Source organism: Lepidochelys kempii, chromosome 5 (assembly GCF_965140285.1).
Source record: "Lepidochelys kempii isolate rLepKem1 chromosome 5, rLepKem1.hap1, whole genome shotgun sequence".
Lineage (NCBI taxonomy): Eukaryota > Metazoa > Chordata > Testudines > Cheloniidae > Lepidochelys > Lepidochelys kempii.
The window spans coordinates 96,563,532-96,577,924 of record NC_136384.1 but is presented as its reverse complement, the minus strand read 5'-3'; the positions used below and the strand labels follow the sequence as shown (position 1 = coordinate 96,577,924).

The 14,393-nt window shown below is 37.5% G+C and overlaps 1 protein-coding gene across 4 annotated transcripts in view; it reads left to right on the top strand.

Annotated features, from left to right (window-relative positions):
• PCSK5 (proprotein convertase subtilisin/kexin type 5) overlaps positions 1–14,393 on the top strand; it is a 299,903-nt gene that overhangs the window by 122,936 nt on the left and 162,574 nt on the right. For all 4 annotated transcript variants that reach the window (XM_073345119.2, XM_073345120.2, XM_073345121.2 and 1 more), the window contains exons 6-7: positions 755–843; positions 8,118–8,290. In XM_073345119.2, coding sequence (XP_073201220.1) covers positions 755–843; positions 8,118–8,290 — 262 coding nt within the window. The remainder of the gene's footprint in view (positions 1–754; positions 844–8,117; positions 8,291–14,393) is intronic.

Here is a 14,393-nt window from a genome sequence, read left to right as displayed (position 1 = left end):
TGCACTGTTGAAGCAAAAAATTGTTTCAAGAATATGATGAGTCAAAAATACGGCTTGGGAAGTCTGAAAATGAAAAACAGGGAACTTTTTTAAAAAAAACCCATACCTCTGCAAATCCTTGTGTGATTTACTCCAGGTTTGGGGGGAAAAAATCTACCCTGGGATGAGATATGTTATGAAATTTGAGGTAGTTTGGTGTTAGTGAAATTGGAAACCAGGCTTCTAAGGAGAAAAAGAGCTTCAACGTTAAGTTTGGGGGGGATACTATGATCAAATTTGGTGAGTTATAAACAGGTTAATAAAGAAGTGACTTTGTGAGAAGTATCTAATTCTGATATCTTGATCTATCATTAGAGTTAATCAGCATTTAGCTTATTACTGTGGTCTCATGAGTAAAGACGATACTTATCTCATACAAATATAGTTTATCAGTTGCTTGAGAAATTAAAGATGCCCTTTGACATTTCTTAGGGGTTATGATTATAATTTTATACATAATTCTTTGTTGTTGACCATCACTGTTTTTGTTTCCTAGTCTCATCTCTTTGTTTGTTAATCCTTTTCTATTTACGAAATATAATTTTATATCTAACATATGCACTACAGACTGGGTCATGTAGTAATATCTCGCACAGACATCCAGATATGTTTTTTGCATCTGAGGATGAGCAAGATCAAAACCTTTAAACATTGACAATCTGCATTTTAGTGGGTAATGTTACTCGCTTTAAAAAAATCTCTGTTCTGCCTACAGGCATGGAACCCGTTGTGCTGGAGAAGTGGCAGCCATTGCAAACAACTCACACTGCACAGTAGGAATCGCCTTTAATGCCAAGATCGGAGGTTTGTAAAACAGTCTCACCGTTAACCCAAGTACAATTTGTACAAAGTGGCACACAGGAATCTTTTTGAACAAGAGCTAGAAATTTGTTTGCTTAACAACATGAGCTGTGTTGACAGGTAAATGCTTCTGAAATGGATGTAGTTAAATATAGTTACTGAAGAGAAGCCTTTTGTAGTGATACTTCAGAACTGCTCTCTAGAACTCTTTAAATACGCATAGAAAGTTAAGAAGCAAGACTTGTGATTAAAATACAGAATAAGGACTCTGGAGATCTGTATTCTATTCCCAGCGCTCCCACAAACTTACTATGTGACTTTGGGCAAGTCACCTACTCTGTATGACTCAATTTCACAGCCTGTGTTATTGGGATAATAATTACCCTCCTCACACGCCTGTTGTGAAGATTGGATTTTTAGTGTTTGTAAAGCACTTTGAGATCCTCCGATGAAAGGACTATATTAAAATGTTTAAATACTTCATTAAGAAATCTGGTTTGAGACTGCATAAAAACTTAAATTTGTGACTTTGGTGTACCATATCAGTTATATTCAAAAAGAGGCAGTGTGGTCTAAGGGCTAAAGCACTGGACTAGGGCTCTGGAGATTTGGTATCTATTCTCAGCTCTGCCATTGACCTGGTGTGGGACAAGTCACTTCACCTCCCTAAGCCTCAGTTTCCCTATCTGTAAAATGGGGATAATGATATTGATCTCCTTTGCTTTGAGATCTACTAATGAAAAATGCTATACAAGAGATGGGTATTATGATTATTACTTATTAAAAATGCATGAATCTGTCTATATCAAGAAATAATGTGCCACGCTTACATGTTAAAAATGTGCCATCATCTTCTCTTCTGTTTATTCCCCACAAAGGTCCAATATTAATAATTATTCATATTTTAAAGGGACGCTGAAAAAATAATCACCTGTGTTATTAATATGAATGTGTAAAAATGTTTTTTTAAGTATTAAGGAAAGGCAAGGACAACATTGTTGGCATCTACTGTGACCCAAGAAATGCATCTCTGCATCTATAGCAGGAAATGGAAAGTCCCCAGTGTTTTTGGTGAAAGCTGTTGAGTGAGTTTCCAGCCAGCTCACCAGGCCACTCTTCCAAACAAAAGAGTTTGTCAGCCTACCTCTCCCTAATGACTTCTCTGGATGGCCTAGAATATGGTTATCCCCTACTGCCCAGCTTTTATTTCATTGTAGGGAAGGTACAGGTCAGACTCTTAGTTCCTCACTGATCAGGAGTAGGCTTGTTCTTCCAATTTCCAGGAGATTTCTCTTATTATAACTTAGGGACAAGGGAAGGTCCTGGAGCCTCCCCCTTCCTCAGAGGAAGAGTCATGATGCCTCCATGCAGAGAGATAAAGAAATGAATTTGTTTGAGTCTGGCTGGTTTGATTGATGAAATGTGAGAAATGGGTAAGGCAAGGGAAAAAGAGACTTGTCCCAAGGATATATTGGAGTTATGGTAGGTGGAGTGTGGGGGAAAAATTGTATAAGGGACACACAGGATTAACTATGTGTGAGGGGGAAGGGACAGTAGAAGCTGATGGTAGAGGTTACTCCAGAATAATGTGGGGTTTTTTTTAAATTTATTATTATGGTGGATGAACTGGGCTTGAGCCAGGTGTTTGGGTGGTTGGTTGGTTTGAGAGATGGCCATTTCTGAGGTTGGCCTGGGGGCAGGTGGGTGGGTAGATGGAATTTAGTATATGTAAATACAAAGGATAACAAAATTAGGAAACCTGTGGGCTTCTAAAATCTTCCCCAATAATATATAATACCGTAAACGATGTTACTGAAATTTTATATCTGAAGACATAACAGAAACGAATTGTATCAAATATTGTTCCTCGAGTAAAGGGAAAAAATGCCCTCACTGGATGTGTTCCCCCTCCATGGGTTGAAAGAGAGAGACCGAGTTCATATTCTCACCCTGATTAGAGGAAAGACCACTGCTGCATACCCTAAGTGCACAAATTGTCAGGGTAACTGGACTTGAGCAGCTGTGGTGAATGAAGTAACTCCTCAGCATGCTGGCTCAAATTTTCAAAGACACATTTCAACGTGTGCACAATGCTGTACTTTTCTGACATCAGTGTACAAATCAAGAATGCACGTGTGCATATGGACTCCAATCCAGCAAAACACTTGAGTACTTGCCTAACTTTAAGCATGCGTATTAGTGTGTTGTTTGATTGTGACCATAGTTACTGAGAAAGCACTTTCTTCCTTCCTAACCATGGCATGTGATCATAGTGTGCCCTGAAGTATGAGATTTTATTACAGCTATTTATTCCATTCCCTTGATCACACTGTAAGTCATTTCTATAGATTTTTAAACAGTGTCTGATTAATTAAGCAAAAAGAAAAGGAGTACTTGTGGCACCTTAGAGACTAACAAATTGATTTGAGCATAAGCTTTCGTGAGCTACAGCTCACTTCATCGAATGCATGGAGTGGAAAATACAGTGGGGAGATTTATATACACAGAGAACATGAAACAATGGGTGTTATCATACACACTGTAACAAGAGTGATCAGGTAAGGTGAGCTATTACCAGCAGGAGTGGGGGGAGAAAAACCTTTTGTAGTGATAATCAAGCTGGGCCATTTCCGGCAGTTGACAAGAACATGTGAGGAACAGTTGGGGCGGGGGGGAATAAACATGGAGAAATAGTTTTACTTTGTGTAATGACACATCCACTCCCAGTTTTTATTCAAGCCTAAGTTAACTGTATCCAGTTTGCAAATCCATTCCAATTCAGCAGTCTCTTGTTGGAGTCTGTTTTTGAAGGTTTTTTTTGTTGAAGAGTTGCCACTTTTAAGTCTATAATGGAGTGACCAAAGAGATGGAAGTGTTCTCCGACTGGTTTTTGAATGTTATAATTCTTGACGTATGATTTGTGTCCATTTATTCTTTTACGTAGAGACTGTCCAGTTTGGCCAATGTACATGGCAGAGGGGCATTGCTGGCACATGATGGCATATATCACATTGGTAGATGCGCAGGTGAACGAGCCTCTGATAGTGTGGTTGTTGTGATTAGGCCCTATGATGGTGTCCCCTAAATAGATATGTGGACACAGTTGGCAACGGGCTTTGTTGCAAGGTTCCTGGGTTAGTGGTTTTGTTGTGTGGTTGCTGGTGAGTATTTGCTTCAGGTTAACTCTCCCCACTGTATTTTCCACTGCATGCATCCGATGAAGTGAGCTGTAGCTCACGAAAGCTTACGCTCAAATATATTTGTTAGTCTCTAAGGTGCCACAAGTACTCCTTTTCTTTTTGCAGATACAGACTAACACGGCTGCTACTCTGAAACCTGGTTAATTAAGATATATTTCAGTTCTTGTAATATATTATGGAGACACGATCTATGAATCTGTTAGTGAACAGACCTACATGCAGGAATACTCCTTAAATACAAGTGAGCAATTTGCATTTGATGAAACCATAAGGTCATCACATCCCCTTTCTTTCTACTTCCCCTTCTTTCTCAGGAAAACACTGTATTTCCGACTCATTAACTGGTAAATTGGTTAGTCTCTAAGGTGCCACAAGTACTCCTTTTCTTTTTGCGAATACAGACTAACACGGCTGTTCCTCTGAAACCTGTCCTACAATAGAGGCCATCTGGGAATGCAGAAGTGTGAAATAGGCTCATCTCCATGAAAGACAGTAGGGAATACTAGAGGGGGAACAGAGAAAAGTTAATGCTGAAAGAAATAAAGGAAAATAAGAGCTTTGCTCTGAATAGCTGTTGGGAAGGGGGGAAAAAGACATTACTCACTATCTAATGAAATGACCAAGACACTGTAAGGCTGCAGACACCTCCTGCAGATACTGTAAGGCTTTCCTCTGCATGGCAATGCTGGATTTTAAATGCATTATTTTTATTAAGTATCATGAATGTGTTTAGTGCTGCATGACAGTCCCAATGGATTCAGCCATATTTGCTGAACCACAGCCTGTTTTAAACATAGTTTAAAACGGATTCAGGCTAACGGGATTTAAACATGGTTTACCTGTTCAGTGAACAGGGAGTGTAACCACATCAAAACTAAATATAATCACTTTGCTCTAGACTAGAAACAAAACTCATCCTTTGAGCAACTCCACTGGCAACTGAAGGAAGAGCTTCATCCAGCATATTTACAATGTGTTGGGGACTGTCACGAGTATGTTTCTTAAACATGGTTTGAAAAATGGTTATGTCCCATCTGCCCGAGTCAGACAAACTGTGCTATATTTGAAACCATATTAAACCGAACCAGTGTTCAGTTAACAGCTTAATTCCCAGTGTAAGCTTGGATTTAAAGAGCCTCTTTTGGCCTACTGATGGAGAACACTTTACACCTTTCTCAGAGATGCACCTGCTTGCACTGGTATGAATTTGTCCAGAGAGCAGTATTCCTCACCTCAGCCAGAATGTGCTCTCAGGGCCTCGGAGGGGTAGAGAGGAAAGAAACGGAAGTGGAAGAAAATCCTTTCCATCAATATTTCATCAAATTCTATCAGCAGAACAACTATGATTAATGATGTTTGTGATGGAAAGTCATTTGCAATATATCCACCAGTAATGCTCACCTTTTTCTAAGTGCTTTGTCCTCTTCCCCTCTTTTCCATTCACGCCAGAAACACTGACCACAGAACAGAGCAGGGAACAATTTCCTCAAAAGTCTGATTCTTCTCTCACAGCAGTGCAAATCAGGAGTAAATCTGCTGACATCAGTGGACCTGTGCTGACAGGAGACAGTGAGAGTGAGATTAGAATGTGGACCTTAATTCTGTTGCTGTTTGGGAGATAACTCTTGTGAAGAAATCATACAATGTGTCTCCGGTTCTTACTCCTCTCTACTGTAGCTGAGCCTCCTTTAGCTGAGCCAAAGGAATGTGATTATTTGAATGTTTGCCAGTTTTTACAGCACTCATACATAGCAAGTTACCACTTACAGGGTTTTGGGCTCTCTTTGTTTGCTATAAAAAGGGATGGCTATCTTGTTGTTTCAGAGTAGCAGCCGTGTTAGTCTTGTTGTTGTTATTTCTGCCTTATTTGTGGAAGTTACAGAGCATCTGTGGGGATTTGGTGCTTAGTTATTTGGCTGGGCTTGAGTCCTGATGGGAAAACGGTTATACTAAACTATGACAGAACAGATGTAGATTGTCTTCAACTGACAAGGAATTTGTTCAGCTGTTTCTTTAAGCTTAAGTGAGGCACTGATTAAAAACAAATATTTGAAAGGAAAACGTGCTTTCACTTAATTTTCACATGCTTCTTCACGATTTGTTAGAAGTTTGAGCTGACTAAAATTCCACTTAGGTTTTGACATTTATGGCAAATATTTGGAAAAGTTTAAAGAATTCTGAAGATTTAGTGGACAGTCTGGAAACTAAGTCTGCTAATTGCCTTCTGGATGGTTATAATTGTGCTATCACCACACGAGAAAAACACTTTGTATGTTCTGTGAGGGGACAAAATTAACAACTCATGCAATTGTTACAAAAATAAAGTAACTATTTAAAATAGCCAATGATATGTCCATTGATAAAAGTTGCACTTGATGTCTGCTAACTGTTGGCAAAAAGAGAAGAGTGGACAGGCTGCTTCTGGATTTTACCACTTCTGGATTTAATGTTTAACATTAAACATGGTGTAAATTATTTCAGATGCCAGGGATAGAACTTGGTTTTACTATTCACTGTAGTGAATGCTACATTCATAAAGCATGTTGCATTGTTGTAGTAACTAAAATGAAATTCTCTCCCTCTGTTTTTTATCTTGATTTGTTTAAATGTAGTATACCTTTTGGTGTTTTAGTTTGGAATCAAATATATTGATATGCTTGAAAGAATGAGAACACACCTTTTACCCCTCATTAACTTTTTAAGATTGCTGAGGAGGCAAAATAAAACCTGAGATTACCAAAGTTGTTTAAATTGCTTTTTTATAAAGTAAAATTCATAGTGAGATCACTGTTTGGACAAGTTCATTATCTCACAGAACCTGGGCAGTTTTTGTGTGAATTTAGAAATATGATCACTTCTCAATTTCCAGTCAATTAGAATGAGAAAAAATAGATCCTTTATCAACAAACCAATCTGTATACCTTGGAAGGTAAGGCCTTGGTAAACACTCAGCTTAATTCAGTGCAAACTCATGAACAAATCTGTGTTCTTATAATTAAAATATATAAATTTGATTTATAAATAGCAATATTCCTATTAAATGGGAAAAGACTTCAAATATGTTAATTATGGAAGTGAACATCAACATATACTATCTCATACAATTACATACTAATTATTATTTAAAAATGAAAATCTTTGATCAGATATCTCATTGACTTGGAGGTTATCCTTTCATTGCTGCTACTTATTAAGGTGTGAGAAAGTTTTAAACTGACCTCAATTGGCTGCTCCCTCAAGATTAAATTATATTGAAATGTTATGGTTGACTTGAACAAGAATATTTATTTAAAATTCCAAAATATTCTTAGTTTACAACCTTCAGCCTTTCTCATCACACTGCTCCTAAAACACCATGCTGTCATGTAGATATCCACTTTACAAATACTGGCACACAAGTCTGTCAAATACTACCGTTTACCAAGGGTCGGATCTTGAGATCCCTTATTTATGCATAACTGCCATTGACATAAATGGGAGTTCCACATACACAACTGAATTTCAGAAGCAGGCCTTACACAGTTTCCTACCTAGAGAGGGATGTTCGCAGTTTTGCAATTGAGGTAGAATAATGTTATGCAAAGAATGCTATGGTTTGTCAGTAACTTTCTATAACACTTTTGCTAGTACCTAAGAACGTCCTCCCCAGCTTCTCCTTTTGCAGAATCCTGCAATGAAGACATAATCCTGTGCTTATCTATCCGCGTACATCCTGTGTTTTATGTCTATCAAATTAGAATTGCCATGTCTGAAATTGCACTGTGTCATAGAGAAGGAAAGGAAATTATAATTATTTTTAAATGAGAAATATAAATGCACTGAGGTTGAAATAATTTTTTTTAAGTTTTCCCCAAAATTAAAGTTTTTCTTTAAAATTCAAACGTGTATTGGATGAAGGAATTTGAGCACAGATGTTTCCTAAAGCTTTAGAGAAATCGACTTTACAATTTGAGTGCCATAATCAATAAGAACTTAAGAAATGTAATCCGAAAAGAGTAGCTTTCTGTATTTTTCACATAATTTTTCAAACATGCTTCATTAGTCTAGTTCTCACATTCACTGCCTCTTGTTTTGAAGGAGTGAGGATGCTGGACGGTGATGTTACAGACATGGTGGAAGCAAAGTCTCTCAGTCTGAATCCACAACATATACACATCTACAGTGCCAGCTGGGGTCCTGATGATGATGGGAAGACTGTGGACGGACCTGCTTCTCTAGCACGTCAGGCCTTTGAGAATGGCATCAGAACGGTAGGTTTCCTTAAACACCAGGTCATGTCATGGGCGCATGTGCACAAGCAGGGAAATCTAAAGCTTTCAAGACACATTGCTGAAAAGAAGGAGCTAAGTTTTGCTTAAAGGAAAAATAGCACTTTTGCCTCTTTCCCCTGTTTAGAGTTAGGTCAGTGGCTCTCAGCCTTTCCAGATTACTGTCCCCTTTTCAGGAGTTTGATTTGTCTTGCTTATCCCCAAGTTTCACCTCACTTAAAACCTACTTGCTTACAAAATCAGATATCAAAATACAAAAGTGTCACAGCACACTATTAACTGAAAAAGTCTTACTTTTTCATTTTTACCATATAACTATAAAATAAATCAATTAGAATTAATTAGAATATAAATATTGTACTTACATTTCAGTGTATAGTATATAGAGCAGTATAAACAAGTCATTTCTGTATGAAATTTTAGTTTGTACTGACTTTGCTAGGGCTTTTTATGTAGCACTGTTGTAAAACTAGGCAAATATCTAGATGAGTTGATGTACCCCCTGGAAAACCTCTACGTACCCCTGGCTGAGAACCACTAGATGAAAACTATTTTAAAATTGCACATTTGAAGGTCTGAGCACTGTTTTGAATGTAGCGATAGACTTTCTAGCAAAAAGACGACAGCTCTAGGATTGTAAGAGGTGAGATCAGCACAAAATATTTCTTCAAAGTGATCAAGAGACCATTTGGCTGTTCATTCCAATGTTGAAATATAACAATACTGGGGACCAAATTCAGGAGGTGCAGCTAATATTTAAGTCAGTGAGTGCTGTAACCACTTATACTAGGACTGAATTTAGCAAAATATAATGAGCAGTAGCTTTGGAGTATTTGGAGCGTATGCATCAGTAAAAGACTGTATTTGCCTTGAAGAGCTCATGTTACTTTATAATATGCCACAGCAGTTGATCATGGCAAAAAAAACAGGTGGAGTGGGTGAGGGAGGCGGATAGTAACAGTTATAAGAATATGTAAGAGCCTAGATTATCTGTATGCAGTACTAGAGGATTTCAAGTCATTTCAAGTCATTCACAGTTTGTTTAATTCTAAGATGTTAAACACAACATAAAATTGATATCAATAATCCCTCCTGGTCATTTTCCTAGTATTGAGCACAAGATGGGGAGCCAGGAATTCTTCAATTCTTCAGTTCTAATCCCAGCTATGTCTTGGGCAAGTGACTTAAATTTTCTGTTTTGGTTTACCTTTCTGTAAAATGGGGATATTTGCTTACCTGCCTGACAGGAGTGTTGTGATGATTTATTAGTTAATACTTATTAAGCTCTTTGCAGATGGAAAGCACTGTATGCATACTGAATATTACAATTATTTAATATAAAGTAAACGCCACTAACAAAACTAGTTTTAATTAACCCTGGGACCTGCTGCAATGTAACATGATTGATTTCTTTCCGCAACTGATACTTCCATTCAGTTCAGATCTGGCAGGCACATGTGGCAGCATATCATGCTTTTACTTAATACAGTATGTGCTGTATACGGTCCCGCTACGACAAACCTCTTAAGTACATACTTAACTTTAAGCACGGGAGTAGCTCCAGCGACTTCAGTGTCTTAACGTTAAGCACATTTTTAAATGTTTTGCTGGACCAGGGCCTTATCAAAGCACTTATCAAAGCTCCATCACATTCTATTACTATTTGACAATGATGGCAGTGAACAACAGCAGCAAAACCTTTAAGGAAGCTAGTGGAACTGCAGGAAGGGGAAGAAATAGCTGAATGAAATAAGAAATTGTGTGTGTGTGAGCATCATTTCACTGAGATAATGCAATCACAAAAAGGTTATTCCCACTCACATATCAGAAGAACACAGATATTCATTTGCTCTTTATAATTTCAAGGGCCTGATCTTCATCTGGTGTAAATCTACAGTGACGTCAACAGACCACAGACTTTCATTATAGTACCAAATCGTTTGATTTGTTTTACAGAGATAACAGCACAAAAGATAAATTTAATTCTTCATTGTACAGTTATAAATGGATTATTTTTTCCATAAAGAGTCCAGGGGGAGTTTGTTCTTATTTCTTAGAACAATAAAAGCAATAATATTTGGAACAAGTTATATACCCTTTAATTTTTAATTTCTTTTATCCTTTTGAAGTGTTTTAAAAGGATTCACACAGGTGTCACTATTCTGAATTGTTGTCTGGGTCCCACTGTGAGAGCATGTACATTTATGCAAAAGAAGTATTTTTTAAAAAAATTTTCAATTAATAATTAAAATCTGAAATATTTTAAAGTACCTTATCACCAGACTAAAATCAGCAGATGTCTGAATGGAAGAAGCAGATCTGCTGAGTCACAAGTTGCTGAAAGGGTGGGTGTGTGCTGTCTCTTTAAAACTGTAGCAGGAGGCAAGTCAGTATAGCATTATGGAATGCTCTCAGACAGAAGCTCTATAGTGAATCAGTGAAAGAGAGATGCGGTTTTCCTTATTCATTCTAATATAGTTCCTTCTTTGGTCTTAGAATAAAGCTCCTCTTTCTGCTTTTTGCACTGAAATATGACAAGTGCTGTTTTTATATGGGGATTTTTCAGATCACAGAGTTTACACAAATTGCTGGTTAGGAACCATGCCAAATCCTCTGATTTATAAAAGCTGTTATAATAGTTGTACAAACGAAGGTACGCAGGCAATTCCCCACACAATTTTGCACACAGATCTTGGCCTTTCTTTTTAAAAATACTGGTCCTAAACAGTAACTACAGCAATACATTTAGCATCTTTGTTCCATGTTAAAGTAATAGACTGACAATGGGAAAGTTGGCAGGTTCATCTTGCAGATCCACATAGTAGATCTGGATTTGATATTCTGCTTTAGTCCTACAAGACACATCTCCCATGGATGCTAATGCAAGCAGGAATATAGAAGCAAGATCCTTTAAGTGGGTCTGAGAGGAAAAATTGTGCACAGTATGTTTAATTAAGAAAATTACAGGTGCTGCTGAATAATGACTTTGATTAAAATGTAATTAAACTGAATGATCCCTCTTTATTGAACTAACCAAATAAAAGTGAAATCGGTATGTCTTTTCAAGAATCACCACCCCTTCTTCAGGCCACTGAGAGACTGATTTTTGAAACCATGTCCACATTATCTTTCAGTTGTATCATTCCAATTAAAAGATTCATGCAGGGTGTCTGAAATTTTTTGAAAAATCCACTGGGCTAATTAGGGTGACCAGATGTCCTGATTTTATAGGGACAGTCCCAATTTTTAGATCTTTTTCTTATATAGGCTCCTATTACCCCCACCCCCGTCCGGATTTTTCACACTTGCTGTCTGTTCACCCTAGGGCTAAATCCTATACAAAATAACAAAAATAAATAATTTTAATAAGTACATTTTTCAGTGGTTCATAGAAAAAGAACAACATGCCATAAATTGAAAAAGACAAATGTGTTTTTTTTTAAAATGACACAAAGTAATAGCAAAAGTTTAAAAAATGAAAATCTCAGACAGAAATTAAAGGTGCTGTACAGCTGCTATGCAAGATTAGGATAAAGAATGGAGAAGGGAAAATGTTGTAAACTAGTCTCAAGCACCATAATTTTACATCATCTTTAGGTTGGTTTGTGTAATTCTATGATACTTAAGTTCATGAATCTGATGAGTACTTTTGCCCTTGGAGAGTTTGTTTTCAAATAGTATTAATTTCAAATGGCAAAGTTACCTTGGCATCATACTTTCAGATGGCAAGGGATTTTTTTCTTGGAAATGTTATAGGTACCAGCATTGTATTAGCTAGTATGGAAAATGCATCCATTCAAAAGGTCTGTGTTTTAAACGCCAGTGTATAACAACTAGTAGATTTAATAACCTGAAAAACTATTCTATTATAATTGTACAATTCAGTTTTAGATGAAAAATCAAGTTTAGAGCAATATGTCCAAGAGTAACATTTTTGAAGAAAAGGGTATATCGGTATATGATATGTCAACACTATAAAATATACAGGCTTATTTATTGTAGTAAAACAAGGTTCTGGACAAACCACGTAATAAAGTTTTCCTCTTCCTTGTATGGGAGGAAAAACCCAAATGTTTAAAAGATTCAAAGATTTTAGGGACAGAAGGAACCATTAGATCATTTAGTCTGACCTCCTGTATACACAGGCCATTTTGTTAAATCAGGTTAGAGATAGATCTAGATTTCAAATCTGATCTAGATTTGAACATTATGTTTTGTCCACACAAGCAAGCATATTTGTAATGTAGATATAAGAAAGAGTAAGTTTGTTGATAGGATTACGTAGTCATGACTTTAAATTATTCTGCTTTTATTTTTACATGTTCCTTGGCAAAGATACCATAACTATGTTTCTGGAGAGTTGTGGCTACTGTTGGCATTTTGTGTAGCAAGGTTTCAAAGAGCCAGTTATCTGGGCTGTGACAATGAGCAGCCAGCTTCACTTGTTTTCCATTATTGATTTTGCATCACCTGTTCTGCATACACATGAGCTACGCTAAAGCTGTGGCAGAGCAGGTCATCCTTAATGTAATATAAAAGGGGAGAAAGACAGGCAGAGAAATCTAAATCAGGATCTTTGGCTTTTTGCCTGCGTGTCAGAACAGTGGCCTTCATTTCATTCCCACTACGCTGTTCTGTTAGTGAGCTGGATATAAGCCAAAATGTTTGATGGACATTAATGATCTGATGTCGTGCTGCTGAACCTCTTGTGAGAACTCGGCTTGGTGCCTCCCCTCCCATCATCACTGCCCCTTTTCATCTCTCTCGCTTCACCAACTTTGGTTGCAGTGTGTATTCAAGTGTATTTTCGAAGCAGAAGGCTCTCCTACAGTCACTGAACAGCCCTCAAACTCAAGTGCAAGCATTTAGGGGAGGGAATTACATGTGGATTTATTTCTTTAAAAAAATAATACCAGGAGATTCCACCAGTTGGACTGTAATAAAAAGATGCCAATAAAGTTAAAGGTAGAGTGTTATTCGACCCATCCTAATATATGGAGCAGAGCCTCGGACGTCCACAAGAAAAGAAATCAGCGTGCACTCCACCACCGAAATGAAGATGGTGAAGTGATTGAACACTCTGTGATAAGAAGCAAAAGGAGCCTTATGCAGGTTGTCCTAGTTGAAAAGTTCAGGGAGGCTAGGCTACATTGATGTGGACATGACCAGTGCAGACCTGAGAGTTATATTGGTAAGATGGTCTTTGCAATGGTTGTGGAAGGAAGAGGACAAGGGAGGAAGCAAAAGACTAGATATCTGTGTACCTTAGAGAGACCAATTTGCCTAACAGCTAGGCATACAATTACGAGTTTTGGAAGAAGGCTATAAAGGTCGCCAACCCCAAATAGGGAAATGGCAAGAAAGAATAAGATGATTCCAATGGTGGAGGGCAATGTATATAATGTGTAACTGTTTAGGCAGAGGGGTTGCTGCCTGTGCTGAAGCAAATAACAGACTGTTCTTAAATATATTTAAAAATGTTATTAACTTTGTCTGTCATCATAATTTGCATGGGTTTAAGAGGAACACGTAAGTGTTGTCTACACAAAACATTCACTTTGTTGCAGATTTGCACTGAAATACAATAATAATATTTATACTTCTGTCGAGAGTTTCAATTGGGTATCTCAGAAGCATGTCACAAAAATGGCTATTATCCCATTGTACGGATGAAGAAACTGAGGCACAGACAGGTTAAGGCCACATCCTTTGAAGTGTATACTTTTATATATATGTCTACAATTTGGGGTTTCCATGAGCACATACGTGTGTACATGCAAATCCAGAATTGTATGTCCATGTATGATTGGTATGCAGGCAAGCTGGACATGTGCAAAAGTGTACACTAACTTATGACAGGTTGGCCAAAAATGATTTTCCCAAGGTCATTCAGTGGGTTAGCCCCCCTACATTGGTCACTTGACTGAGCACAGAAATTTTCTGTTACAGGTACTGTATAGCCCCCATGGCTGTGATGTATGAGCAAATAACAATTTTTTTACTTCATGATTTTGAGTGAAAAATGTGGAGCTTCTGCTTTACAGTGAATTGTGTTGGTTGTTAACACAACAGAGATGATATCTCT